Source organism: Stegostoma tigrinum, chromosome 31 (genome assembly GCF_030684315.1).
Source record: "Stegostoma tigrinum isolate sSteTig4 chromosome 31, sSteTig4.hap1, whole genome shotgun sequence".
In the NCBI taxonomy this organism is placed as follows: Eukaryota; Metazoa; Chordata; class Chondrichthyes; order Orectolobiformes; family Stegostomatidae; genus Stegostoma; species Stegostoma tigrinum.
Window position 1 is genome coordinate 14,592,071 of NC_081384.1, and position 27,546 is coordinate 14,619,616.

At 40.8% G+C, this 27,546-nt stretch overlaps 1 protein-coding gene across 3 annotated transcripts in view; it reads right to left on the reverse strand.

Annotated features, from left to right (window-relative positions):
* Window positions 1-27,546, reverse strand: part of stat3 (signal transducer and activator of transcription 3 (acute-phase response factor)) — a 51,682-nt gene that overhangs the window by 16,085 nt on the left and 8,051 nt on the right. For 2 of the 3 annotated variants that reach the window (XM_048560279.2, XM_048560278.2), the window contains 12 exons: window positions 12,218-12,367; window positions 11,786-11,930; window positions 10,743-10,841; window positions 9,857-9,949; window positions 6,748-6,829; window positions 6,512-6,606; window positions 6,235-6,386; window positions 5,926-6,084; window positions 5,272-5,364; window positions 4,207-4,266; window positions 1,947-1,976; window positions 287-380 (listed from right to left, as the gene is read on the reverse strand). In XM_048560279.2, the coding sequence (XP_048416236.1) occupies window positions 287-380; window positions 1,947-1,976; window positions 4,207-4,266; window positions 5,272-5,364; window positions 5,926-6,084; window positions 6,235-6,386; window positions 6,512-6,606; window positions 6,748-6,829; window positions 9,857-9,949; window positions 10,743-10,841; window positions 11,786-11,930; window positions 12,218-12,345 (1,230 nt within the window). In that variant the 5' untranslated portion in view covers window positions 12,346-12,367. Of the gene's footprint in view, window positions 1-286; window positions 381-1,946; window positions 1,977-4,206; window positions 4,267-5,271; window positions 5,365-5,925; window positions 6,085-6,234; window positions 6,387-6,511; window positions 6,607-6,747; window positions 6,830-9,856; window positions 9,950-10,742; window positions 10,842-11,785; window positions 11,931-12,217; window positions 12,368-13,271; window positions 13,398-27,546 lie in introns of all 3 variants that reach the window. The other variant, XM_048560277.2, reaches the window with a different exon arrangement.

The window sequence follows — 27,546 nt, forward strand, 5'->3', positions numbered from 1 at the left end:
CAGGCAGAAGGGCTACGCATAATCAGGCTGAGACCAGAAAGTGGCGTAGACCCTCCCAGCATCTCTCTTGATCTGAATGAAGACAGCCCCCACGCCTCTACCAACAAACACTAATTAAATTCTGCCCTCAGACACTTTGCCAGCAATACAAATTAGGTTTTTAAATATCTACTGAGCAGACGTCACACAGCATATTACAGTATTATCTGCAAAGCAAACATCTGAATACATACTGTATGACCAGTTTATGATCTTTGCGTAAGAGCAATTTCCCAACAATACTCACCAAATGTTTAAATTCTGCTGACAGGCTCCCATTATTTGATTCTTCCATATTCATGACTTTTGTATTGGTTCCCAATATGTTGAATTTCCGTGACCTAAAGATAAGTTAAAGCTATAAATGGCATTCAAACAGGTACTCAAAGAGAAAAAACAGAGAGAGGGAGAAAAAGAGAGGGAAAAAAAAGAGAAAAAGGGTCTAGGTCCGAAACGTCAGCTTTCCTGCTCCTATGATGCTGCTTGGCCTGCTGTGTTCATCCAGCTCTACACCTTACCTCAGATTCTCCAGCATCTGCAGTTCCTACTATCTCTGAAACAATTTTAACCTCACTGCGAAGCCTCTTCTAAGGATACCTACCCTGAATAAGTTACCCTCCTCCCTCGGGAAAAACCTCATTGGGCCACTCTCCCACTGCAACTCTCTCGTAATTTCCAGTTCTGAAGAAGGGTCTAGGCCCAAAATATCAGCTTTCCTGTTCCTATGATGCTGCTTGGCCTGCTGTGTTCATCCAGCACTACACCTTGTTATCTTAGAGACAATATAGTTGCCAGGCTAAACATTGTACTTATTCTGCCTGTACAGTAATTCTGCAATGCCGAAGTTAGAAAATATTACTCAAACTTTTACACACAAAAAATGAACGTAAGTACAAGTATTCCCTTTAAACAAGTAAAACTCATTCAATGCTAAAACCTAACTGTGCCATTTTAAACACAATGCATCTGTCACGAACCATTCGAGCAACACAAGTGCAGTCCTTAGAGATATTGCATTATTGAGCCCGAAGAGATGGTAAATGTCACTACATGAATACCTAATATACTGCAAGAATTTTATTCTTTTAAATTGATGCATGAAACACTAAAATTACTGTTTTTGTTCTTGACGAATGTATTCTGAATTTTAAATGAAATCAGCGAGTGATGCCTCAGAACAGAGTTAGTAGTTTCTATAGCATCAAGTGCATTTAGGTTGCGCAGACTGAAGCAGCAGCCAAACAAATTATGGGTCCAAATTATGACTGAAAGAAAGCACATTTTATTATTTGACTGCAATCTGAGATCCAAAGAATCTTAAGTAATACAGCAGTTCAGGGCAATTAGAAATGGGCAACAGCTCTGCCATGATCATTCACATGCTGGAGAAATAAAGTGGATAAACAAACAGTATAAAAATTGGACAAAGCACCACCTTTGCTCAGGTGCACTTTTGTCCAGGATACCTATGCGCACTTCGACTGGACTGGAGTGATTGTTCTTCACTCAACAGCCTCTTACACAGATATAACGCTGCTCATTATTCACTTTAGCTTGGCTACATATCGCAGAAGAACTCAACTACCTTATTCACAGACAGATATCCTACTCAATAGTCTTACAAAATATTGAACTGTTTCAAATATTTGTACTAGTTGTTTCCCCAATTACATTTGGCTTACCATTAGTCAAACTAAAATTGTATCTCCTACTATCAACTTGGAGACATATCATGCTGGACAATCCATGGAAACTTCCACACCCATTGTACTTTATTCTTGCTCATACCACAAGAAGTTGAAATTGGACTACAGAAGTCGAACAGTGAATACAAACAAAAAGGCCCAAAATAATATTTAACTTACAATCTAGCAAGGATAAAAGAGGTAAGAAAAAAAAAGGCTCACCCTCTCAGCGCAGAACCATCTCCAGAATCCCTGGAAAAAAAATTGAAAAAAAAAACTCAGTCTATCTGAAGAAGGGCCCTGATCTGAAATGTCAACTTTCCTGCTCCTCTGATGCTGCCTGGCCTGCTGTGTTAATCCAGCTTCACACCATGTTATCTCTTTTTCCTGAGTTCATGGTATCGTCAACTCACAGGTAAGATACAAAGTAATTCAGGTTAATATTTTGGAAACCTGAATTACTGCTTGTTTGTAATTCTGTTACATGTTCTACACCTGTTGATTGTGTTTTTTTTAAACTGGAGACATTGAAGCAAATAGGAAATGGCTACTACAATAGCACTACAGCTGTAAGTTGGAAATAGCTCAGGATTCTGCTGGTAAGACAATGAAAAGAAACACTAAATCACAACTTCCAAACCAGTTTTGTGCAATATTTGCAAATTGTATCAGCAGAGTAAATGCATCAATTCACTGGGTCATGCATCAGACTGTGAAGCTCACCTGGACTTGATGTGTTTTGTGTCCACAGTTTCTGCTTGAAGTATAACCATGCAGCACAGGAAGGGTACAATTGTATCGCATTTTTGAGCAGCACAAAATGCTCATTAAAAAGGAGACTGAATATGTTTTGACGGAACTCAAGCTTCCAAATGCAATTGGAATGCTGAGTTGAGATCTTTTCAGCATTCTCTACCATTCAATTAGATCACGGTTAATCTGTATTTTGATTTTCTTTACTCAACTTGCTCCAAATCCGGACACATCCATCTTGAAAACATCATTGGACTCAGTACCCAGAGCCTTATGGAAGAATGTTTCAGATTTCTACCATCAGCATTTGTGTGAAAAATTGAGACTGCATGTCATTCCAAACTGGTTTAACTGTTATTTTCAAATCATTTCCCTCTTGTTTTTGCATTCCTAAGAAAATGGTTACCCTGCATTTACCCTATCAAAACCCTTCAACATTTTAATCATACCAATTACATCTTCCCTCAACAATTTAAGTAGGGCTATACAAGCCAGGTTACCCTGATAAGTTAATCCTTTAAAATCTTTTCACCTGTACTGTACTCTCATCCAAGATTAATGCATCCTTCCTTAGTGCAATAATCTAGATGGCCTCCAACCAAGGCACCAGGAAATATAGCTTACTCACCGTGGTATTCCAATTCTCCTGAGATAAAAGCAAAAATTTTACTTGCCTTGTTAGAGCCAATACCTCTCAAATGTCCCAGGAGACAACTGAACTACCTAGTTTACTTTGCTTGAACAATATCTCTTCCAATTTAGAGGCGACAATAGTCATTTTATGTGGTGCTTGTGGATGGGATACAATCCCCAGTCTCAGCGCATCCTACACTAATAAGCTGACCTCTCTTTATTAGGAAAGACCAACTCCTTCACATATCGGGGCAAAACAGACTGTTATTATTTGTCCTAATAAGTTCAATGTCCCAAGGCATCCTGGTGGAGTGACAGTGTAGAGAAATTTAATGATGATGTTACCAGGACTGGAGGGTTCAAGTTACAGGGACAGGCTGGATAGGTTTGGACTTTTATTGACTGGAGAGATGGTGGTTGAGGGGTGGCCTTATAGAGGTTTAAAAGATCATAGGGGCATAGCTAAAGGTGAATAGCAAAGGTCTATTCCATAGAGCAAGAGAATTCAAAACTAGAGGACATGGACATATTTTTAACGTGAAAGGAGAAAGATTTTAAAAAGGGACCTGAGGGGCAATTTTTTCACATGGTGGGTGGCTCGGACGTGAAATGAGCTGCCAGAGGAAGAGGTTGATGCAGACATTTGAAAAAGACATTTTCAAATAGGGGAAGGTTCAGAGAGATATGTCCTAACGGTAGGCAAACGGGGCTAGTTCAGGTTGGAAATATTGGTCAGCATGGATGAGTTGGACTGAAGGGTCTATTTCTATGCTGTATACTTGATGACTGTATGTATAAAACAGGACCAACACATCAGTTCACTGTTATACCTGCCACTATGAGACAGACTTGTGGCACCATTTAAGGCACAATTGCTTTTATCAATACAATTAATAATATCCAATACTAACACAAAAAGTCTATTAAAACGCCAGTACGTTAAACAAATACAACCACTGACACAAATTATGAGTATTGGGAAGGATTCAAATAAATGGTGGAGGTAGTTAATTGTTGGAGGAGGCAATAATATGCTTGCAAATAAAATACTAACACACAAATACACTTAGTAGTGTATTAGCTCCTTTTTACTCACTTATCAATGGCAACCTTGATTTTAAGCTGGTAATTCAACTCTGGAAATTTAACGAGCAACCTGTGAACAGAAAGTAGGTGCTAGATTTAATAAGCAAATTACGACAGAAAGAAGCATAATGAAGTTAAAAGATAATGGCAACTACGTACACAAGCAAGCTTCAGAAACTAAACAGACGCACAGAAGCCTTTTAGGTAAATAAGATAAGGGCACATTGTTAAACACCAGGCAACCACTTATTGCTTTGGCAGTTTCCGCATGGCAGGGAAATTACCTCACTGCAGGGCTGAACTGAGAAAGGTTTACTAATTGTGGAGGAGTAATCCATAATATAAATAATAATTGAGGGCAGAATGATCTGTTTCCAAGGATAAGCAAATGGATAATGATGGGATAGTGTAGGGGGAGGGGCTTAGATTAGTTCACAGGTCGGCACAACATCGAGGGCCGAAGGGCCTGTTCTGCGCTGTACTGTTCTATGTTCTATGTTCTCTAATTCTTTATTTGCAAGATAAAGATGAAAGAATCATTTGACAACTTCCATTCCAACACAAAGCTGTTTTAGACACACAGTAAGGTAATTTTTCACGGCAGGATTGTGCACTAAGACAGGATTTTAATTATTTGGGTTCACACTGAGTGCAGATTAATTCCAGCCTCATGTGAATCAGCATTTCACTTTCAACAACACAGCACTCATTCAGGACTGCAATGAAGTATTAATTTAGATAATGTCCTATTGTCTTTTAACAGTGATTAAACTCTCTATTTTCAAACATGAGATTGAGTCATTTAAGTGCAAGGCATGGGACCAAGTGAAATCCCTAGATATTCACTGATTAAAATTTAATTTAGTATTGAAAGTAAACACAAAGCCACTTAAATATCTTAATTCATAGCTATGATTATTTTAAATAATAGTAATTATAACTGTTTAATATTTGCTTCTTTCCCATATCAGTTCTGACATCTAACATGCAGATGAGTTACTGACAGCAGAATTCTCCAAGTTTTTGTGATTGAGCACGATTATGACAATTTCTCAATAAGTATTTCCCTACCTACCTCACTTTTGTTGTAAACTGCACACCTGTTTTGATCACTAAAGGACGGTCTGGATGCATTGGCATACACGGCTGTCTCTCCACGACAAAAGCACTGAGAAGAAAAACAGGTTAAATAAATTAAAAACTCTACATGACTAGGTGACTGAGCACCAGTTAAATGTGTGTGACTGAAGTCTAGTCAGATTGTGTTAATATATAGAAGCAGAATTCCAGCTTGGCTCGAGTAGTAGTTAGTCATTATTCCCCACTCCCAAATAAATTTTCAGAGATTGTTATCAGCAGTGAATGTCAGCCAAGAAGTGGGAAAAACTGAGTTGTCTAATGGATCAACATGATCTAGGTTTATACCCATCAAGATAAAGAGGGGTTAAGGTCATTTTTCTGACAAATTTAAAGCAATGCATTTTGGCTTTCTCAACTCAACTTCTGGTGAATACACGGCTATGATACAAAACAAATGTGATGTTAAGGATGCAGTTAGGACTTTGGGGATTGGCAATCAGCTCAGGTCAATTCTCTCCCTGCTTACCTCACATTAAACTGACTACATTGAACGATGCATTTCACGGGCTTAGAATAGAGCAGCACTTTAATAGAAGACAATCAGCTGCAGAAGATCAGAAAGGACTTAACATCCACCAGATTGAAATACCTTTTAATTAAGCTCCGAAACAATTCAACAATTCTCTCCTCCAAAACAGGTCTGTGGTGAACAATAGGATCACCTTTGTAAGAAACCTTTTGCTGAAGTTCTTCCAGTTTCTTGATCTGCTGACGTGTTTGGAGCTGAGACTCAGCTAAAGATGTAATCCTGATAATAGGCAAAATAAAACATACATTGTGCAAAGTGAAAACTTGATCTGTAGTGAGTGTTCGATAAAACATTTCAAATATATACATATATGCACAGAAGTGGCAATACTAAAAATGAGAAGATTCTGCTATCAAATATATTTCATACCAGTTTTCAAGGCGGTCAAGGCAGATGTTTGGTGGGCCTCCTATGCATGCTACCTGTTGCCGCCTTTTCCAGTCCGCTAGTTCTTCATCTGTCAAGGTCTTCTGCACAAACTCCATCGTAGAGAGCAGGGCAGCTAGGTCAGTTACTATTTGCTGTTGTAGAGGAAGATTTAACAACAAGAATAAACGTTACTTTTAAATATTTGTAGGTTTGAGCTACGATCAGCTAAAGGGAAAAAACGATCCTTGAAGATTAACCAGAATGTTTTTAACTGTACCCTCCGCATCTGGTCCAAAGCTGTCAACATCTGTTCCAGTTGTGCCATCTTCTGCCTTGTTGCTGCTTGTGAATTCCCATTCAAATCTTGCACATCTGTAAACATTTAGAACAACAAGATGTTTTCAAGAGTTGTGAGGATCCAATGTAATTTCAAATAATTAAACTCCTGAAGAAAACCCATGTTTTAGTTTATATAATACTGGATCCTGTAAACCAGTTATCAGAGTAACCCACCTCCTTGGCTTTTCAGGGTCTTGTAGTTGAAATCAAAATCATCCTGAAGGTTTTCCAGTATCTTAATTTTGTGTTCAAGATCCTGTAAAACAAATACACTTAGGCCCTTAGTCACAAATCTCATTTTAATAAAAACAATTTTAATTCAAAAGCAGAATACTGAGGATGCCAAAATTCTGAAATAAAATCGGAAAATGCTGTCAGTACTCAGTGGGTAGTAGCTGTACCTGTAGGAATAAACAGTTACTGGGATGGACTTTTCCACAGTGTCAATTTTGAGACATTTCATAGAGGGTGTCCCTCTGTGAGCCCTGATGATTTTCTTGAAGCAATTTGATGCTGTTCCACTTAGTAATTCTGCATTCCATACCAACAGCATCATACTCATGCAATCTTGCACTCTGCAGAGTTGGAGGTGTTTGCCAGTGTCGAGACCTTACAATATGCACACTATGGCCATCATTTTTAAACCCTGGCTGCATGCCATTTCAGCGCCCCCCCCCCCCCGCCACCACCAAATCCAGGACCTGTCCTTAGGTGTCCTGCTGCACCACTCCAAACAGGCAAATGACAAACTTCTTCACAGGCACAGGCCTGGCAGTCGTACTAACAGTGTATAGGAGAGGAGGGCTGTTCTCCTTCCCCAGGACTGCCACAAAAGACCATGGCACCAGATTGGCAGTGTAGTCTGAAGTAGCCAGTCAGATCAGTGTAGTGTTCACAGTCCAAAGGTACATGCAGCCAAATGGAAAAAGGTTTACTAACATTCTATGCATGGGGATCACACGTCCTCTCTCTAATGCCTCACTCTGCCACTGCATTCACATCCTAAGGATCTTCATTTACCACTCACTTTTGCATGCACCTTCTTCCCTCAATGGCTCTTACTATTCTCATTTCCCTGAAGTACTAAAATTTCCTGCACTCCACATTCTCTCTTGTTCAGAACACTCACCAGTTTTCGTGACTGAGGACCAGCCAGCTTCCTTGAAGGGACTAAGGGTAACTCAGACTTTTAGATGCAGCCACTAGGTTGAAGCACATGCAATATGCTTACCACGTGAGCAGCTTCCATGTACTGTAGGTGTGACATTGATGTAATATGGTGTCATATACTGTGTCTGCCCCTCTATTTTCTGCACTAATGAGTTGCATGGCTTTCTGTCTGCACTAAAAGATGCTGTCATGATGTTAGTGCAAAGTGTGTGAGCAGTGAGAAAGCAAGCTTAAAGTCCTGACATGCACCCGGCTCCATTGCATAAAACAAGTACCTGTGCCTGCAGGCCAGCAGCAGTGCTCCAATGTAAGGTGAGCTCTAAAGTGCAATAGTAAAGTGCTGAACAATAATCAGAGCAAGTTCGAGATGTGCTACAATGACATTGACAAATGAAGGGTGAAATATTAATGCATGCAAATAGAGCCCTCACCAAGCTGTCAAAACTCAAGAAAAATGCCAAATTTAAAACAGACTTCTTGCGCGACCACCCACTAACTTTCTGTCCATTGCCCAATTTGTTCAGAGGGGGAAGATTCTACCTACTGTTTCAGATCTGTAAGTTACCTTCAAAAAAAAAGAGAAAAGTCAGATGTAATAGGATTTTGAACCTGGAGTAGGTGGGACAAGCAACATGAAAGTTTAAAAAAAAAGTATTATTGTAGATTTTTTTGTCGTCATTTTAAATCATACGGTCTCTGGACAGTTTAAATTAAAATTTACACTCATACTGCACCAAATTGAAGGTTATTGTTCAAAGGAAAGCTGGAATGTGTTTCATGAGGTTTTGCTTTTTACAGAGGAAATTAAAACTAAATGAGTATTTGTGCTTTAAATTAAAAGTCAATTTAAAGGTTGCAAGCCTCAATTTCAGTAGTAAACAGTAGAACATCAATAACAGTAGATTTGAGGGGCTAAACAATCGATTTCTGTTCCTATGTTCTTAACATTAACTGAGGGATTTGTGTAGAGCAAAGCTGCTTCGATTTTTTTTTCAGTCTTTATTTTTCTATTTAATGCTAAGAAGGACTGCAATGTTTAACTTTTAACTTTGTTTTTCTACTTTGTACCTAAGATATTGTACCTTGGTAAGCAAGATGGTGCCAGGAATGGCGACACTGTACACTTTACTGCAACCTTGTATCTCTGTACTTGAGCACATGTTTTCTAACTAAGTCTAATATACACAGAATTATTTCCAAATAATCCAAAAACAGTCTTCTTCCCTTTTGCAGGAATTCACCAAGCATATGTTTCAAATCCTTAGGTTTTCAAACATCAAATTTTAATCCGTGAAACAAAGGGCAGCATGATAGCACTGCGGCCTCACAGCACCGGGTGCTTAGGATCAATTTCACCCTTGGGTGACCGTCTGTGTGGAGCTTGCGCGTGTCTGCGTGGGTTTCCTCCGGGTGCTCTGGTTTCCTCCCACAGTCGAAAGATGTGCAGGGTAGGTGGATTGGCAATGCTAAATTGCCCATTGTGCCCAGGGATATTTAGGTTAGATGGGTTAGACCAGGCAAATGCAGGGGTAGGGAACGAGCGTGGTGTGCTCTTCGGAGAGGCGGTGGGGCTTGATGGAACAAATGGTCTGTTTCCACACTGTAGGGATTCTATGATGATCTATGATGGCGATATGCAGGCTAGGTGGGTTGGCCATGCTAAATTGCCCATAGTGTCCAGGTGGACTACAGGAGGATGGGTCTGGGTGGGATGCTCTGAGGGTTAATTTGGACTCGTTGGGCGGAAGGGCCTGTTTCCACACTGTCCGGATTCTTTCAAAAATTTCAACTGACAAGGATTTTCGTTAATAGCATTAACTGAGTAAGTGTGTCAAAACATGATAACCTGTTTAAAAATTGCATGTTGAACAAGGTCTGATCTATACAATTATTTCTTTTTGTTTGAATATTACTCATCTTTGTAGGCCTTGCAATTTTTAAATGAGTTTAGATTGAGAATATGTTCGGCGTGGGATGGTTGGACCAAAGGGTCTATTTCCATGCTGTATAACTCTGACTCCAATTTTCAGTTTATTTGGTAATATAGAGTTAATGATTTCCTTTGTACTACTGCAACATACAAGATTCTTTTCAACTATTCAAATAGACTCACCTGTACTCTCTTCCGTACGTCCTGAAGATTGTGTTCGAGGATCTGCTGTTTTTCAGTCACCACAGAGCTGTGATGTGGTGATTGTCCAGCTTGCTGGAAAGACATTGTAAACATTAAACACCAAGCGGGAATGTTTAATGACTGACATGTGTTTCAGCAGTAGACTAACATGAAAACATAAATTCTTATCTCTTGCTTAACTGGAACTGCTTATTAAAGCTAATAGCAAATAGCAAATAGAATCAGGTCAGGAACATGGCAGTTATTTTACTTGCTTAAAAAGTTTCAGTCTCACCCTCCCACCCTAACCCTAAAAGGCTGTGCTCTATTCCCTAACCCCACAAAGCAAGGCCACACTCTGATCCTATACTCCAATCTCACATAGAAAGACTTTACGCTCTCTGGCCTGTACTTATACATGAAGGCAGTAGGAATGTTTCCCAGTTTAAAAGACACGAAGGCAGTCAATCCACCAAGCGCTCCCAGAACCAGCAGAGTCCTCAGTTCTTCTCGACCTACCTTAATCAATTTACAATCCAGTTTGTTCACCCAGAGTGAAAATTGGGAGTTTCGGTGGCCATTTTTAATGGTCAGCCTCATGGACTAGGAATTCCTCTTCTGCATCCCTGACCCAAAACAGAACCCAAGTGTGTATATTTCACACATAATGCCACATGCCAATGCAGAGATGAGGGGCCAAATGACGATTGAATTTTACTTTCACCTCTCATTGCACATTTTAATCCAAAAACAACCCCATTTGTATTATGTTTCTAAAGAAAGGGGGCAGAATTACAATCAGAGGTAGTGAGCATAAACGTTGTGTATAAAGTGCGTATTATGATGCTGGTCCAATTGGTAAACACTGCAGTCACACTTCACTCACTTGTGACACTGACGTTGCAACTTGAAGAAGACGTGCTTCTTCCCACAAGCATCGGGCTATGATACGCGCAATCTCCATTGGCCTCTCCAAATACCTGTTCTTTAAAACAAAAAAAAAGAGAAAAATAATTAAAATGGGAATATTCCTCCAGAAGCATTTATAATAAATGATTTCTCATTAAATCAGAGACAAAATGTTCTGTATCTTTAATGCCATTTATGTCCATTTTGACAGAGCACAACTTCAAACAATCTTGTGAGTAGCAGCAACCAACTGGACTCAATTTTGTTATATCAGTTTTGGACCTGCTGTCAGGATGGATTTCTGGCAAAGTTCAAAACCTTTAAGTTGGAAGAAGTGAACTTCAGTTACATGAAAACCTGAGACACCGAGGGATAATGATAGCAACAAGAAAATAGTTTATACCCAGCAGTCGGGATTTGCTACTAATACTTTCCTCCTGAGGCAATCTCTGCCAGTTCATGACATTAAAAGGAGAACCTGTTCTGTGCAAACACAACTGCACAGTCAACACAGGTATCCACATCTCAGGAGTCCCTGGTTATGCAAATGTGACCTCTCATATGCCCAGTCCCAACAAACGGAAGTGACAAGTGCCCCACTGGTCAGAGTGTGGGTGTGTGCGCATGCGCGCGCGCACGTGGAGTGGGGTAGAGACAGCATAATGCATGATTGAGCAACAGCTGCAGGCCAACAATAAGCCAAGCAGGCGAAAGCCATGGACAATGGTACAGTTAATGTAAAAACCAATCTGAAATCAAGATGTATTTTTTCCTATGTTCAGGAAAATATTCAAATCTTTTAAACACAAGTGCAAATCTGAACTTTTAGAGTTCTACATTTTGTAATGCATCACTGATTTTAAAACGTGGATTCAGTGCTGCAGTCAAAGTTAAAAACCTGCACTTGTAAATTAAAATACCAAACCTATTCCAATTCCAGTGGAAGCATACAACTATGACTTTTTATTTTCCACTCTATCACTGACATTCACATAAATCTATCAATGGCAAACTTTATACCTGCAGGTACTGTTTAATCTTCCGCAGATTGTGCTGATACAGGACATTAGATTCCTGTAGAAATCTGCTGTACTGTTGATCAATCTCACCCAACAGATTATGGAACACTAGTGTAGCATGTGATTCCTTGCTTGCAGCATATGCCCTGGAAGGTTAAAGAATGATTTCAAAATCAGAAGCTGTGTTTCAGTCACCCCATCTGCATCTTCACTACAAAATGCGACATCATAGATAGTTACAAACATACCCAGGATTTAAAGCAATAAAAGAAAAAGAACAAAACCCTCCTAATCAAGGCAAAGATGACTGAAATGAGAATGGTCTTTTTCTTCAAAAATCAGAAGAAAGGAAAAAAAAAACTTCTTCCCTGCCCATTGCCACTCCAAGAGGTCACCTTGTAGGTGACAAAATACGTACAATTGCTGTACATACCAATCTTGGGTCTCAATCCAAGCTGCAAGGAACTGCCTCAATTCCATGGGGAAGCTGTCACTGTAGAGTTGGTGCAGTTGTTCCAGATATCTGGTATCCAACTGCTGTAGCTGATTCCACTGCGCCATTGTATGAGGAAATTACTGAAAACTGGAAAGAACAAAGTTGTCTGATAAGTTGCCATCTGTAATCTACTCCTAAGAGATTTTCTCACAAATCAGTCCAGATGCCAGAAAGAGCCACTTTCAGGATATATAAATTACATGATTACATTACTCTTGAAGAAAACATTTATAAAATAGACATGTCTAAGATAAATATTAGCTTTTGGACCTAATACCACAAATATGTGCCCAGTTAAAAATATTCCTATGGAATTGAATGGTTCAATCAGTTCCAAAAGCATGATTAAACCAAAACACCAGAATTTCCAAAAGTAAGTTGCCAGATTTTGAATGACAAAGTCAGGGATGTGGCATTGCAGAAAACATCCAGGATATGATGCAACTCTACAAACCATAGCTTGCACATCCTACATATTTCCACACAATGGTCATTTTGGAGACATTTTATTTGGTTGGGGTAACTTTACTGTCTATAAACTAAAATGAGTCTAATTTCTCCTGAACTGAAATACTAGTCACAATTTTCCTTTCTGAAGTAGTAGCAAGAAAGGTGGTTGGAAGGGTAAACAAACAGGCTGCGTGATAACAGGGAGGTATGTGCCATCTTCCCAATACCCCAGAAATTGAGTTCTGGGCAGAAAGGCCTACAGTTGACCTCTCCAAACTGCCGACTTTTAAAAAGGTCCTTAGGTGGTTAATTAATGGCCACATCAAGCCTCATCCCGCCACCAGCCAGATTAACCCGGGCAGATGAGTACAGCAGCAGTCTTCTGTGTTGGGGGATGAGCCTCAATCTATGAAGAACTGGGGCACAGAAGTACAGCAAGGGGGTGGCTACTAAAAACCAATCCTCTGCCCTGACCTCAAATCACCTTAAAACCTCTCTTCATGTGAACCCCAGACCCACTGCAAAATAAAAGGTCACTTACCTCCCTGCTACTCCTGAAATTTCAGTGCTGCTGAGCTTCCAAAAAAAGCCACTGCTCTTCACAGTGGCTGCTGGCCTCTGATTGGCAGGTAGCTTCAGGTGAATCAGGATATCACCACCCTGGGAACTGATTGACCAAGATTCTCATTAGGTCACCACTTAAGTGTCTGGTGTTTGATTCAGCAAGCTTCCTCTCTAATGGAGGTGTTAGTGTTTGTGGTCGTGGTGGTGGGGACGGGGGACGGGGATGCATTTACTAGATCTTAAAAGATGCCCACACCCACAAATAAAACTAAAAAAGGAAAATCCCCGCCACTGTCACTTATGACAACGAACGCACTTGCAAATAAACGTCACCACTTTGAAATGTATCAAGCATCAAATGTTGAACTAAATTCCAGAAACTGATACAACTGATGGTGATTTAATAAAATGATATTTTTATAATTTTGAGGCACATTATAAAAATGCGGAAACTGCATGATTCTGCAGAAGGACTGGAATTCCTTCAAATCCTTTAAAATCTGTCAACACGAGTTTCAAAACCATGCATTCTAAACTAGGTGTTTTTAAAAGAACAAAATCAATGATAATTCTTTTCCTTTGTGGAACTTTGCTTTGGTTTTAACACACCCCTCAATATCTCTGTGCATTTCTAAGAGAAACCATCACCATTAGTTGGCATGAACACGGACACAGGAATAAAAATACGCAAAACCTCTAGATCAGAATTGTTTTCCATTCTATTTTTGCTTTCCTATTTACAAAATTTTACTTCTGAATCAACTGTTCTCACAAACATGCGCCAGCAGGAAAGTGCGTAAGAGCAAGGGGACTTTTGATTTTAACTGGTAAAATTGAGTTTCAGAGTTCTCACCACCTACTACTCTACCTTGACTTGCAGTCAGTTTTCCTTTTTAAGTCTGATACATGAGTGACAATAGAAGCAAGGTTGCTACTACTGTGCAGAAAAGAAAATGCTATTAGGTAGGAGCTAAACCACACGTTTGCTTTCTTCAAAAGATGTAATAGCACAAAAGACCTAGCAAAAAGCTAGTGGTGACATAATCATATTAGTTCTCAAGGCCATTCTTTTTGACTGCACTAAACCTAGGTAACTGTGCAAAGCTTTTTGTCTCCTCTTTCATTAAAATGGAGAATAGGAAAATCGGGAACAAGTATGAATAACTTTTTTTCCTCAGGAAACAGCTGAAACATAGAAGACCATCCTCACTGTCTAGCCCCAGTTACTCCTCAACCACTTCAGAAGCCAGTCACATAACTGGACCAATCGGGAATGACAGATTCCCTTTGAGAGAAATGAACGAACCAGTTGGACAATTGGAATAATCTGCAACAATATTATTTATTTCCCCAGTGGAGAGATGAAAAATGACCAAATTTATTCATTGCAAATGTCACAATTTTCCTTAGTAGGCTGTAGTCACAATGTGAATAACTAGTTGAGTGTTTTAAACTTACACCAGTTCAAGTGCTTGTTACTCCCTTGCTCCAGCCTTTCCCCACATTCACCTGACAATTAACTCTCAGTACATTTTCAGTAATATTGCATAAGTCAAAGATGATGTTTTTGTTACAACATAAATACAAACTAATTTACATTTTTGACTGTTGTCTCAGCACTGACTTAGAGAAGTAAAAGATTATACTTGAAGAACAAGAAATCTATTGAAGTCGTCATTTTGGGAACATCAGATAAGGAGTGGTCCATTCAGCTCCTCGAGCCTACCCTATTAGTCGTTAAGATCACGGCTAATCTGCAACCTAGCTCCATACCCACATCCCTTGATACCCTTACTTAGTAAGTTTAAATTTGAGGTAGACAAGTTTTTAACCAATTGAATTAGCATCAACTGATGTCTGAAGAGGAGTTCCAAATCTCCACTATTCTTCCTGTATAGAAGCGCTCTCTAAAATCCCTCCCGAATGCCCTGACCCTAATTCTTAGGCTATGCCCCCTGGTTTTAGATTATTCGACCAGTGGAAATTGTTTACCCTTCTTTCCCTGTTAATATCGTGAAGGCCTCAACTGAAACACCCCTTAACCTTCTAACTTCACGAGAATAAAAGCCGAAGTTATCTACTTCCTGCGGTGCCAAAACATCCTTCCTCAGGTTTAGTACCCAGATCTGCACACAGTACTCAAAGTGGGGTCTAACTAGAGTTTTTGTAACTTCAGCATGACACTTGCATCCCTATACTCTAGGCCCTTTTAGGTATGAAATCCAGTAATCCATTAGTCTTCTTGACTATTTTTTGCACCGGTTCCTGGTTTTTAAGAGCTATGCACCCGAATCTCCAAATCTCATTGGCCATCCACTGCATCTAACTTTGTGCATTCTGAAAAATTACCTTGATTTATCCTTTTTCGGTCTGATATAGATTTTCATATAAGGAAGTGTGAAGTTATCCATCTGCCACAGCTTTGATTATTTACCTAATCTATCCATATCCTGCTGTAATTTTAAGCTGTTATCAATGCTGTAAACTATGCTGCCCAATTTTGTATCATCAGCAATTTTGAATATTTGACCCTATGCCATTATTCAAGTTGTTGATGAATACTATAAATAAATGAAGACCAACACAGATTCCTGCAGGACACCTCCAGTCACAATCCGCCAATTCAAGTACTTATCCATTATTCTATGTCTCTGTCTGCTATCATTCAACCAACTTCCTATCCAGGCCATGTGCCTCAATTCTGTGGGCTTCCACCTTAGCTGAGTGTCTTGAATGTGACTTATCAAAAGCCTCCTAGATCTCCATATAAACAAAATCCAATGTCTTACATCTGTCTGCAGGTCTATCAGCTCTTCAAAAAAAAAATACTGAGCTTCATCAGGGATGACCTACCCTTCATGAATCCATGCTGACTCTCCTGATTAACCGAAACTTGTTGAGGTAATCAGTTACCTAACCCTGGATTACAGACTCCAACAATTCCCCCACCACAGTTGTTCAGCTAACTGACCTGTAATTCCATGGTTTCTTCTGTAATGCTCCTTAAAAGGTGAAGTGACATGAGCAAATTTCCAATCCAGAGGTTCAACTCAGAGTTCAGGGAACTTTGAAAGATTATGGCTCAGGCATTGGTACTGTGCTGTCCTACCTCCTTTAACATCCATGGATGGAAACTTTCAGTTCCATTAATTTCCACATTATTGATGATTTACTTAAGCTAATTTTATTTAGACCCTGCCCCTGATCCTGTTAATTTCTTTAAAATTCCCAGCAAACTATCCTCCTTTTCTGGAGTGAATACTGAAATAAAATTAGGGGTGGGACGGCAGCTCAGTGGTTAGCACTGCTGCCTCACAATGCCAGGGACCAGGGCTCAATTCCACCCTCAGGCAACTGTCTGTGTGAAGTTTGCACATTCCTCCCATGTCTGCATGGGTTTCCTCCAAGTGCTCCGGTTTCTTCCCACAGTCCAAAGGTGGATTGGCCATATTAAAAATTGCCCATAATGCTCAGGGGTGTGTACGTGGGTTATAGGGGGATGGGTCTGGGTCTGGCTGGGATGCTCTGAGGTTCAGCATGGACTTGTTGGGCCGAAGGGCTTGTTTCCACACTGTAGGAATGATGATTTTAAAAAAATTGTTCAGCATCTCTGCCATTTCCCAATGGGGATTGTCAATATCCCCACCTTCAGTAAGCCAACAGTACTCCTTAATCAGCCACTTTAGCTTTATAAAGCTATAAAATCTCACACTATTGTGTATATGTCCATTGCAAGTTTTCTTTCACAATACTTTTTAGCTGCTCATATAAGCGGCTGTGTGGCCCTTGTCGATCTTAGTACTATCTTACTCTGAGATCTGTACTGTTCTACACTTTATAAGCTCTTTCTTTTAATTATAATGCTGTGCCTTAGATCCTTGGATTTTTTTTTGTGATGTGGAGCTTTTCCTTTTCATGAGTACAAACTGCATCTGAATTGCATTCAATGTTTCTTTGAACACTCTCCGCTATTGCTCAATTGTTTCACCTATTTTTAGCAGAGTTTTCCAGTTTACAGAGAAGACTCTCTGCTTCATCCCATTAAAAAGTTTGCCTTACGTAAATCCAAAATTCTAACATCCGATCTTCACTCATCTCTTACAAACTCTACATGAAAAACTTGATCATATAATGATCATTACTTGACAATGCTCACAAACAACTAGGTGACTAATTAAATCAGGCTAGTTGTTCAATACCAGATCAAATATTTCTTGTCTCCTTGTTGCAGAGACATATTGCCATATGAAAAAAAATTATTCCAGACACATTAGAAATTCAAAACTTTTCTGGAAGGCGATCGTCCATCTTCCCAGGCTATATTAAGATTGAAATCCCCTATTAATACCATTTTAAGTGTGAAGAGACGATGTTACAACATAAAGAACATAAGAACTAGGAGCAGGAGTAGACCATCTGGCCCCTCGAGCCTGCCCTGCCATTTAATATGATCATGGTTGATTTTTGAGAGACTCAGCTCCATTTACCCACCCACTCACCATACCCCTTAATTCCTTTACTATTCATATGTTGAAGATAACAGTCAACATGTGAAACAGTTCACTTTAACAGCCCAGGCAAACACTGAGCAATGCAGAAGTTAAATTATGTTAGTTCAACACAGGTGGGATGGTGGCTCAGTGGTTAATACTGCTACCCGACATAGCAGTGTTCGATTCCACTGTCCAATGACTGGCTGTGTGGAGTTTGCACATTCTCCCCAGTGTCTGCATGGGTTTTCACCAGGTGCTCCGGTTTCCTCCCACAGTCCAAAGAGGTGCAGATTAGGTGGATTGGCCTAGCTAAATTGTCCACAGTGTTCAGGGACATGAAGGTTAGGGTGCGTTAGCCATGGAAAATGCAGGGCTATGGGAATGGGTCTGGGTGGGATGCTCTTTGGAGGCTCGGTATGGACACAATTGGCCCAAATGGCCTGTTTCTGCACTGGCAAGATTCTGTTCAGATTAATCATTCTTCCAGACAGAAAGGTTTGGTTTGTTGCTCCTGTAATTTGTTCAATTGCAGAAAGCAAGAAGTCTGTTTTTAAAACAAAAGTCAAATACAAAGTTAGTTTTGTACTCCATACAAACAGAACTCAGGTCTTTGCACGCTCCCGCAGTCTCCACTCCCCACAAAGTGTTTCTTCATGCTCCAGAAAAATTGAACATTTGGGCCAGATACCCAAGAGACGGGGCGGGGGGGGGGGGTTGGTTGGTGGTGGAGGTGGTGGTGGAGTGCATATAAATAGCAAGGAAACATAAGAATACGGAGGTTGTGCCAAGTTTAAATGAAGAGACCTCAAATGATTTTATCCTATTTTTCCACCTGCACAGACTGAAGGTTGATAAGTGGAAATGCTTGCAGGAATGGCTAGAGTGAATATGCTCTGGAAATCTAGAGAATGAGGCTCCAATTTCATGTGATCTTTTCATATACCAGAATGAGCCACGTCACAGTAAAAAGTAACCCTCTTACTCCAAACTCGCCTATCGAAGACTCGTGGTGGTTCAGGGCAGCAACAGGAAATGAGGGAGTTGGAGAGGAGGGGGTTCAGAGAAGTGAAGAGTCAAGTGTGGAAGATTTCCAGTGGACCATGTGGAAGAGGAAGTGCTGGGAAAAACACTGAATCTCAGTCTGTTCCTATCTACTTCCAACTGCTGGGTTTCCCAGTCCGACACACAGCTGTTAGCATTAAAATGGTTGGCAGAATCTGATGTTTAATTATCAAACAGCTGCTTCTATAGGGTAAGTTACCTGTCCAAATCAAATTTGGTTTAATCCAAAAGGTAGACATGTACACAGCCTGTTGCACCTTTTTTTAAACAACACACTACTTGCAAGACCTTCTGCCACCAGTCATGGTAAGGGTTAAAGTTAATTTTTTATTGTCATCTTTCAAAATAAACCCATTGCTGAGTTGAGCAGATAGTCTGGAAACTGAAATGTCTGAAAGTAAACAAACGTCTACCTTGCTGTATATATTAGGCTGATGAAAAGCAGAATGCTTATTTTATGGCCAGCCATACTTGCAACAGACACAAACTTTCCATTTTTAAGTGCAACAAAAATATGATGTTTCTTAATAAATCTTCAGAGAATTGCACAGTCACCACTAGAAAGTTTTTTTTAAAATATCACTTCTACAGGCATGATACTGCTAGTTGAAGCCAATAGAGAAATGTAGCAAACCAAATGGTGACCACACAGGAAATCATATCTGTACACAAAGTTTGTTAGTGAGACAAAGATCCACACACACAGCACTCAAGTCCAACAGCTGAAATTAACTGAATAACATTTCTTATATTATGACTAGCTAAACTACAAATAGCGGAGCAGACTTTACCTGGGCTAAAGAGGGGAAACACGTAAAGTAACTAAACAGGGTTTTAACTAAGAGCAAGGACACAGGTAATTAATTAATACTACCCTACCTAATAAACCTTTTGGAAAATGTTGAATACGACCAAACAAGGCGGCTGGAGGTTACAGATTTCTTTAAATTTTGAGAAACATTGCATTATCACAAAGCCTTTGGATTATTTAATTTGAAAATACAACAAACTAGATAAAATGCAGGATTTGTTTAGGAATTAGAGAACTACCCGAGACCGAGACTCAAATGATCTACTTCAAATGCACTCTCAAAAACACTTGAGACAAATCAAACATTTTATGGCCTAAATTTTCACAATTCACAGTTTTGTAAAATTGAAACACAGGAAAAAGTGTATTGTAACATAGAATTTTCATATTATGGGAGTCACTGCAAACGACCATGGAGTTTATATATAAAAGCTACCAGGTGCAGAGGCAGACTGGATGGTAGGTCTACCACACTGTACTAGCACTTTGTTGAGGAAATTAAAGTAAAACAGCCCTCCTCCAGCTCTCTCAATCCCTGACCTCTGCATACATGCTCCAAGCCCTATTCATGCTGACCCATATCCCAACTTTACCCCACAGTCCCATCTATGCCCTGTATCCTTCTAGAATAAGTGTCTTACACAGCAAATTAGATTTAGCCATATGGTGAATTGTTTCTGTACCACAAAGCCAAAGCAAATCATGGATATCTGTTCAGGCACTTTTTTAAAAAATAAGGCCAATCATTACTATCCTCAACTGTCAGAACCTGATTTATGACCTAAACGCATAATAATTTTCCCTCAAAGTAATCAGCGATCTGTGCACTCAGGCCTTATTTACTAACATAGATCTCCTGCCCAAAACAAAAGCATTGGACACTTTGTGATTTTTCATGCTTGACAAAAAAAAGGCAAAGTCTCTAGTGAAATCTACTTCATGTAGGCAAAGTCAGCACAAAGTTGATTACCAACCACATTGACATATTCAATTGAACATATTACAGCACAAAAATATGGACATTGCAGGGGATATATGTCATCTCTAACTCTAGAAATATCGTAATAAGAAGTGCAAATATAGAGTTTTACTTTATCAACATAAAAACTGACTGATGTTTTTCAGATTCATTCACACAAAAAAAACCGAAAGCTAACTTTACTTTCCATTATGACACGATATGAAACCGGTGCTGTGTGTAACTATACGCTTTCACACAAGTCAGTCTTTGGCAGTGTAGCCCTATTATGTGATAATGGGAACTGCAGATGCTGGAGAATCCAAGATAATAAAATGTGAGGCTGGAGGAACACAGCAGGCCAAGCAGCATCTCAGGAGCACAAAAGCTGACGTTTCGGGCCTAGACCCTTCATCAGAGGGGGGGATGGGGTGACGGTTCTGGAATAAATAGGGAGAGAGGGGGAGGCGGACCCAAGATGGAGAGAAAAGAAGATAGGTGAGGAGGAGAGTATAGGTGGGGGGGTAGGGAGGGGATAAGTCAGTCCAGGGAAGACGGTCAGGTGAAGGAGGTGGGATGAGGTTAGTAGGTAGGAGATGGAGGTGCGGCTTGGGGTGGGAGGAAGGGATGGGTGAGGGGAAGAACAGGTTAGGGAGGCAGAGACAGGTTGAACTGGTTTTGGGATGCAGTGGGTGGAGGGGAAGAGCTGGGCTGGTTGTGTGGTGCAGTGGGGGGAGGGGACAAACTGGGCTAGTTTTGGGATGCGGTGGGGGAAAAGGGAGATTTTGAAGCTGCTGAAGTCCACATTGATACCATTGGGCTGCAGGGTTCCCACACCTCCTCCCTCACCCCTATCCCAGGCCCCAAGATGACTTTCCATATTAAGCAGAGGTTCACCTGCACATCTGTCAATGTGGTATACTGCATCCACTGTACCCGGTGTGGCTTCCTCTACATTGGGGAAACCAAGCGGAGGCTTGGGGACCGCTTTGCAGAACACCTCCGTTCGGTTCGCAATAAACAACTGCACCTCCCAGTCGCAATCCATTTCCACTCTTCCTCCCATTCTTTAGATGGCATGTCCATCATGGGCCTCCTGCAGTGCCACAATGATGCCACCCGAAGGTTGCAGGAACAGCAACTCATATTCCGCTTGGGAACCCTGCAGCCCAATGGTATCAATGTGGACTTCACCAGCTTCAAAATCTCCCCTTCTCCCACCACATCCCAAAACCAGCCCAGTTCGTCCCCTCCCCCCACTGCATCCCAAAACCAGTCCAACCTGTCTCTGCCTCCCTAACCTGTTCTTCCTCTCACCCATCCCTTCCTCCCACCCCAAGCCGCACCTCCATCTCCTACCTACTAACCTCATCCCACCTCCTTCACCTGTCCGTCTTCCCTGGACTGACCTATCACCTCCCTACCTCCCCACCTATACTCTCCTCTCCACCTATCTTCTTTTCTCTCCGTCTTCGGTCCGCCTCCCCCTCTCTCCCCCTATTTATTCCAGAACCCTCACCCCATCCCCCTCTCTGATGAAGGGTCTACGCCCGAAACGTCAGCTTTTGTGCTCCTGAGATGCTGCTGGGCCTGCTGTGTTCATCCAGCCTCACATTTTATTATCTTAGCCCTATTATGTGTTTTCTTCGCAGAAAAAAGAATACTGACATGGGTACAATGCAAGACCGAATCACCACCACCGAAAAAGGATCAATTATATCTGTGGAAGCTATTTATGTGCCAGCAGTTAAAAGTACTAAAACTAAGCAGGAGTACCAAAGCTGGGAAACTTGTCACAAAGGCAAGTCAAGCGATTGCCTGACTAGGTACAATTGAGTTGAGTATGTCCCTGACAACGCTATCATATTTCGTCAGACAAGACAGGACCAGGTGGCAGTACAGTGATATTGAATTCAAAGGTAGTTGCCTTAGGGAGCCCTCAAAAAATTGACCACAGACCTCAGAGTCCCATGGCAGCATATAGTGGTAATCACAGATTTCTTGGATCCCAATCACAGACAAGGAAACCTCCTGTTGATTATCACCTACTTCCCAGTAGGTACAGCAAGCATCATGGGGGATTTTAATCTATCGATTGGTCAAACCAGGTCGGTCATGGCAGCCTTGAGGAGGGGCTCATAGAATGCATCCATGATAATTTCCTTGAACAATATTTAATGAAACCCATGAGGGAGCAAGCTATCCTAGATCTAGTCCTGTGTAATGAGACAGGAACAATTAATGATCTCACAGTTAGGGATCCTCTCGGAAGGAGCGATCACAGTATGATTGGATTTAAAATGCAGATGGAGTGTGAGAAGGTTAAATCCAGTACTTATGTCCTGTGCATAAACAAAGGAGACTATGAAGGAATGAGAGAGGATTTAGCTAAGGTCGAATGGGAGCAAAAACTTTATGGTTGGTAAATTGAGGAACAGTGGAGGACTTTCAAAACAATTTTTCACAGTGCTCAGCAGATGTATATACCAGCAATAAGGAAGAACTGTAGGAAGAGAGAGCCAGCCATGGATGCTAAGGAAATAAACAGAAGTATCAGATTGAAAAAAAACAGACAAAAAAGCAGAGTAGTGGGAAACTAGTAGACTGGGAAATCTTTAAAGGCCAACAGAAAGCCACAAAACAAAATTAAAGAATAGTAAGATAGATTATGAAAGTAAACGGGCTCAGAACATAAAAAACAGACAGCAAAAGTTTTTATGAATATGTAAATCGTAGAAGAGTGGCAAAGGTAAACATTGGCCCTTTACAGGAAGAGAAGGCCAATTTAATAACTGGCAATGAGAAAATAGGCAAGACATTAAACAGTTATTTTGTGTCGGTCCTCACAGTGGAAGACACAAATAACAAGCCGAAAACTAACGACAAGAAGGTTATAGCAGGCGAGGACCTAGAAACTATCACAAAGGAGGCAATGATTTAAAAAAAAATCGCAGCACGCTGCTGTGCAGAGGGACTTGGGTGTCCTTGTGCATGAATTGCTGAAGGTGGGATTGCAGGTGCTGCAGGTAATTAAAAAGGCAAATGGAATTTTTGTCGGCCAATGCTACAGGGATGGAGTTTGAAAATAGGAGGCTATGCTGCAGTTGTATAGAGTCCTGGTGAGGCCACACCTGGAGTTCTGTGTGCAGTTTTGGTCTCCTCGCTTGAGAAGAGATATACTAGTATTGGAGGTGGTGCAGAAGAGATTCACTCGGTTGATTCCAGAGTTGAGAGGGTTGGATTATGAGGAGAGACTGAGTAGACTGGGATTATGCTCATTGGAATTCAGAAGAATGAGGGGAGATCTTATAGAAACTTAAAAGATTATGAAGGAAATAGATAACGTGGAGGCAGGGAGATTGTTTCCGCCAGCAGGTGAAACTAGGACTAAGAGGGCAGTGCCTCAAAATAATGGGAAGCAGATGTAGGACTGAGGTCAGGAGGAACTTCTTCACCCAAAGGGTTGTGATTTTGTGGAATTCCCTGCCTAGTGAAGCGGTTGAAGCTACCTCACTGAATGTTTTTTTAGGAAAGGCTAGATAATTTTTGGAACAGTAAAAGAATTAAGGGTTATGATGAGTGGGCGGATAAGTGAAGCTGAGTCTCAAAGATCAGTCATGATATTATTAAATGGCAGGGCAGGCTCAAGGGGCCAGATGGCCTACTCCTGCTCCTAGTTCTTATGTTCTTATGTACCCTGCACAAGCATTAACCCCACCCTCCCCACAACCCATCCTGAATGTAATCTGGTCAGGGAACTTCAATGTCAGAGTGTGGCTAGGAACACCACTACTGATTACAGAGGCCAAGTTCTATTGGAGGTAACTGCTAGGTTGGTTCCCTTACCAAATATTGCAGACACAAGAAGAAGGAAACATTTACTTGATCTCATCCTTACCAATCTGTCTTTTGCAGATACATCCTGTCCAAGACAGTATTTGTTGGACTGATCACTAGACAGTCCTTCTCCAGAAGACTGGTCTTCACATTGAGAATGGCCTAAACGTTATATGGATTTACCAGATGCTAAAGGGTAAGACTTTGAAGAGATGCAGCAACTCAAAACTGGGTATCTACAAAAAGTGTTATGGTCCTTCAATTGAAGGGTTGTAAATCAAACACAATTTATGCCTTATGACCTGCATATTTCTCACTCTACCATTACTATCAAGCATGAAATCATTCTGATTCAATTGAGAGTACCGCAAGGCAAGTCAGGTGTGGCACCAGACAAGTTAAAAGTGAGATGTCAATTTGATTAAATTGCAGTGCTGGACTACTTCCAAGCCAAACAGCTGAATCAACAAGCTATAGGCAGGGCTAAGCAATCTCAAGTAACAGATCAGATCCAAGCATTGGAGATTTCCCACATACAGTTATACATGATGGTGGATAAGTAAACAACTAACAGGAGGAGGAGACTCCACAAACATCCCCGTCCTCAATAGTGGAGGTCTCCAGCAACATCAGTATAAAAAAGACAGGGCTGGAAATTTATACATAGACCTTCAGCCAGTGTTGCTGAGTGGATGGTCCTTCTTGGCCTCCTTCCAAGATCCAAGCATCATGGTTTCAAGTCCAGAGCCAATTTAACTCACTCTACATGATATGAAGATGCTCAGGAGGCACTTGACACTGTAAAGGCTATAGGCTTGGCTAGATTCCAGCAATAGTACTGTGGATTTATGCTCCAGAACCTGCTACACCCCTAGCCAAGCTGTTACAATATAGCTACCACCCTGACAATTGCCTGACAATGTAGATATGTGCTGTACACAAAAAGTAGCACAAATTCAAACAGTTCAGTTACTACCCTATCAGTCTACTCTCAATCTTCAAAAATGATGGAAGGCATTACTGATGATAGTGCTTTCAAATGGCACTTGCAAAGAAATAACTTGCATACTGATGCTCACTTTGGGTTCTGCCAGGCCACTAAGCTACTGATCCCATTACAAAAATGGACAAAAAGAGTTGAACTCGAGAGGTGAGGGAAATGTGACGGGTCCGGACTTCAAGACTGCTTTTAACCAAGTGGAACGTGAAGGAGCCCCAGCAAAACTAGAATCAATGGAAATGAGGTGGCAGAGGCTCCATTAGTTGGAGTCATATACATAAAAAGGAAGATGCTTGTGATTGTTGGAAGTCAATCATCTCAGCTCTTGGACATCTCTGAAGGAAAATTTCTCAGTGCCCACGTTTTATTTTAAAATCTTGCCCAGATGTGTTGTGGTATGGAGCAGGTAGGGACATTAACATTGCAACACAGGAGCCCCTTCCTCAATACAGACATTTTCCAATTAACCTGACCAGAAGTATTATTTCACACCTCTGGAGCAGGTGGGTCTTGAACCCAGGTCACTTGAACATGGATCTCTTGGCTCAGTGGTAGAGACATTTCTGCTGAGCCTCAAGACCACTCCCATCCTCAATGTAATGTCATGGGACAACTGTCTCCAGCAGATACATGAACGGCTTTTCTTCCATTATGAGGTCTGAAGTAGGAATATTCACTGATGACTGCATCACAGTCGGCACCACTCGTGACTTCTCAGATACTGAAGCAGTCCCTATCTACAAATGGAAGACCGCGACAACATCTAAATTTGGGCTGATAAGTGCCACGTAACATCCATCCCACACAAATTCTAGGCCATGCCTGGCTTCAATGAGCAAAGCTAACCATCACCATTTCACATTCAACAACATTATCACTGAATGCACCACCAACAACATTCTGGGGTAACTGCTGACCAGAGACTGAACTGGATCAACAGCAGAAATACTGTCACTGCGAGAGCAAGTCAGAGATTAGGAATTAAACCTGACTCCCCAGTGCTCGTTCACTATCTAAAAATGACAAGTCTGAAGAGTAATGGAATACTATCCACTTGCCTGAATGAATGCAATTCCAACACTCAAGAAGCTTGACACTATCCAGGGCAAAGCAGCCCCTTCATTGATACCCTAACCCCACCTTTAGCATTCACTCTCTTCACCACGCAATAAGGCACTGGTGTGTACCATCAACACTGTGGCAACTCACTAAGTCTCCTTGACAGTGCATTCTAAACCTCTACCATCTAAAAAGGACAAAGGACAGCAGAATCATGAGAAAGCGCCACCAGCAAATTCTCTCCAAGTTAAACACCATTTGACTTGGAACTACATCACTGTTCTTTCATTGTCAATAGGCCAAAATCTTAGAAATCCCTTCCTAATAGCACCGTGGTTATTCTAGATCTGTAAAACCTTCAGTGGTTCCAAAAAACACAGCTGACTACCACCATGTCCAGAGCAATTAAGGACACCTATGAGTGAACTAAAAAGATGCATTAACATGCATGATGTAACAATTAATCCAAACTAAGTCATTCTTACTTATTTGGTATCAACATTAACAAATACTCAAGAAAATCAAGAAGAAATCACCGTAAATCAAATCACACCGTACTTGCTAATAACTCAGTGTGATATGTTCAAGTCACTATCTTGGAGGTACACTCTACATGACCAACAAAACTGATACTTAATCTTCTTTCCAGATGTAATCCATCTTTTATTGGTGAAATTTATGGTATCGTTCACAGTTCACAAACAAAATTTCATGCGCTTATCATGAAACTTCGATGAAGTCCCTAGATTCCAACTAGAATTGGATAATAGGAGTTAGCAATTGAAACCTAGTAACAGGATCCAGATGAAGCCGCAGACCATAACAAAATAGTTCAGGGTATTATGGAAACTGCTTTGAACCTATAGTAGGGTAACACACTCCTATTTGTTTCTTTCTTATACACGATCATTAATTGCAATCTTGCTCGTGATCACCACATTGTTAATATCTGGAGTTCCGTGGATAATTGCTTTATCAACAGAAATGGAAGAGCTGCTTTTACAACCAGAAACAGAATTAAATGTTTATTGG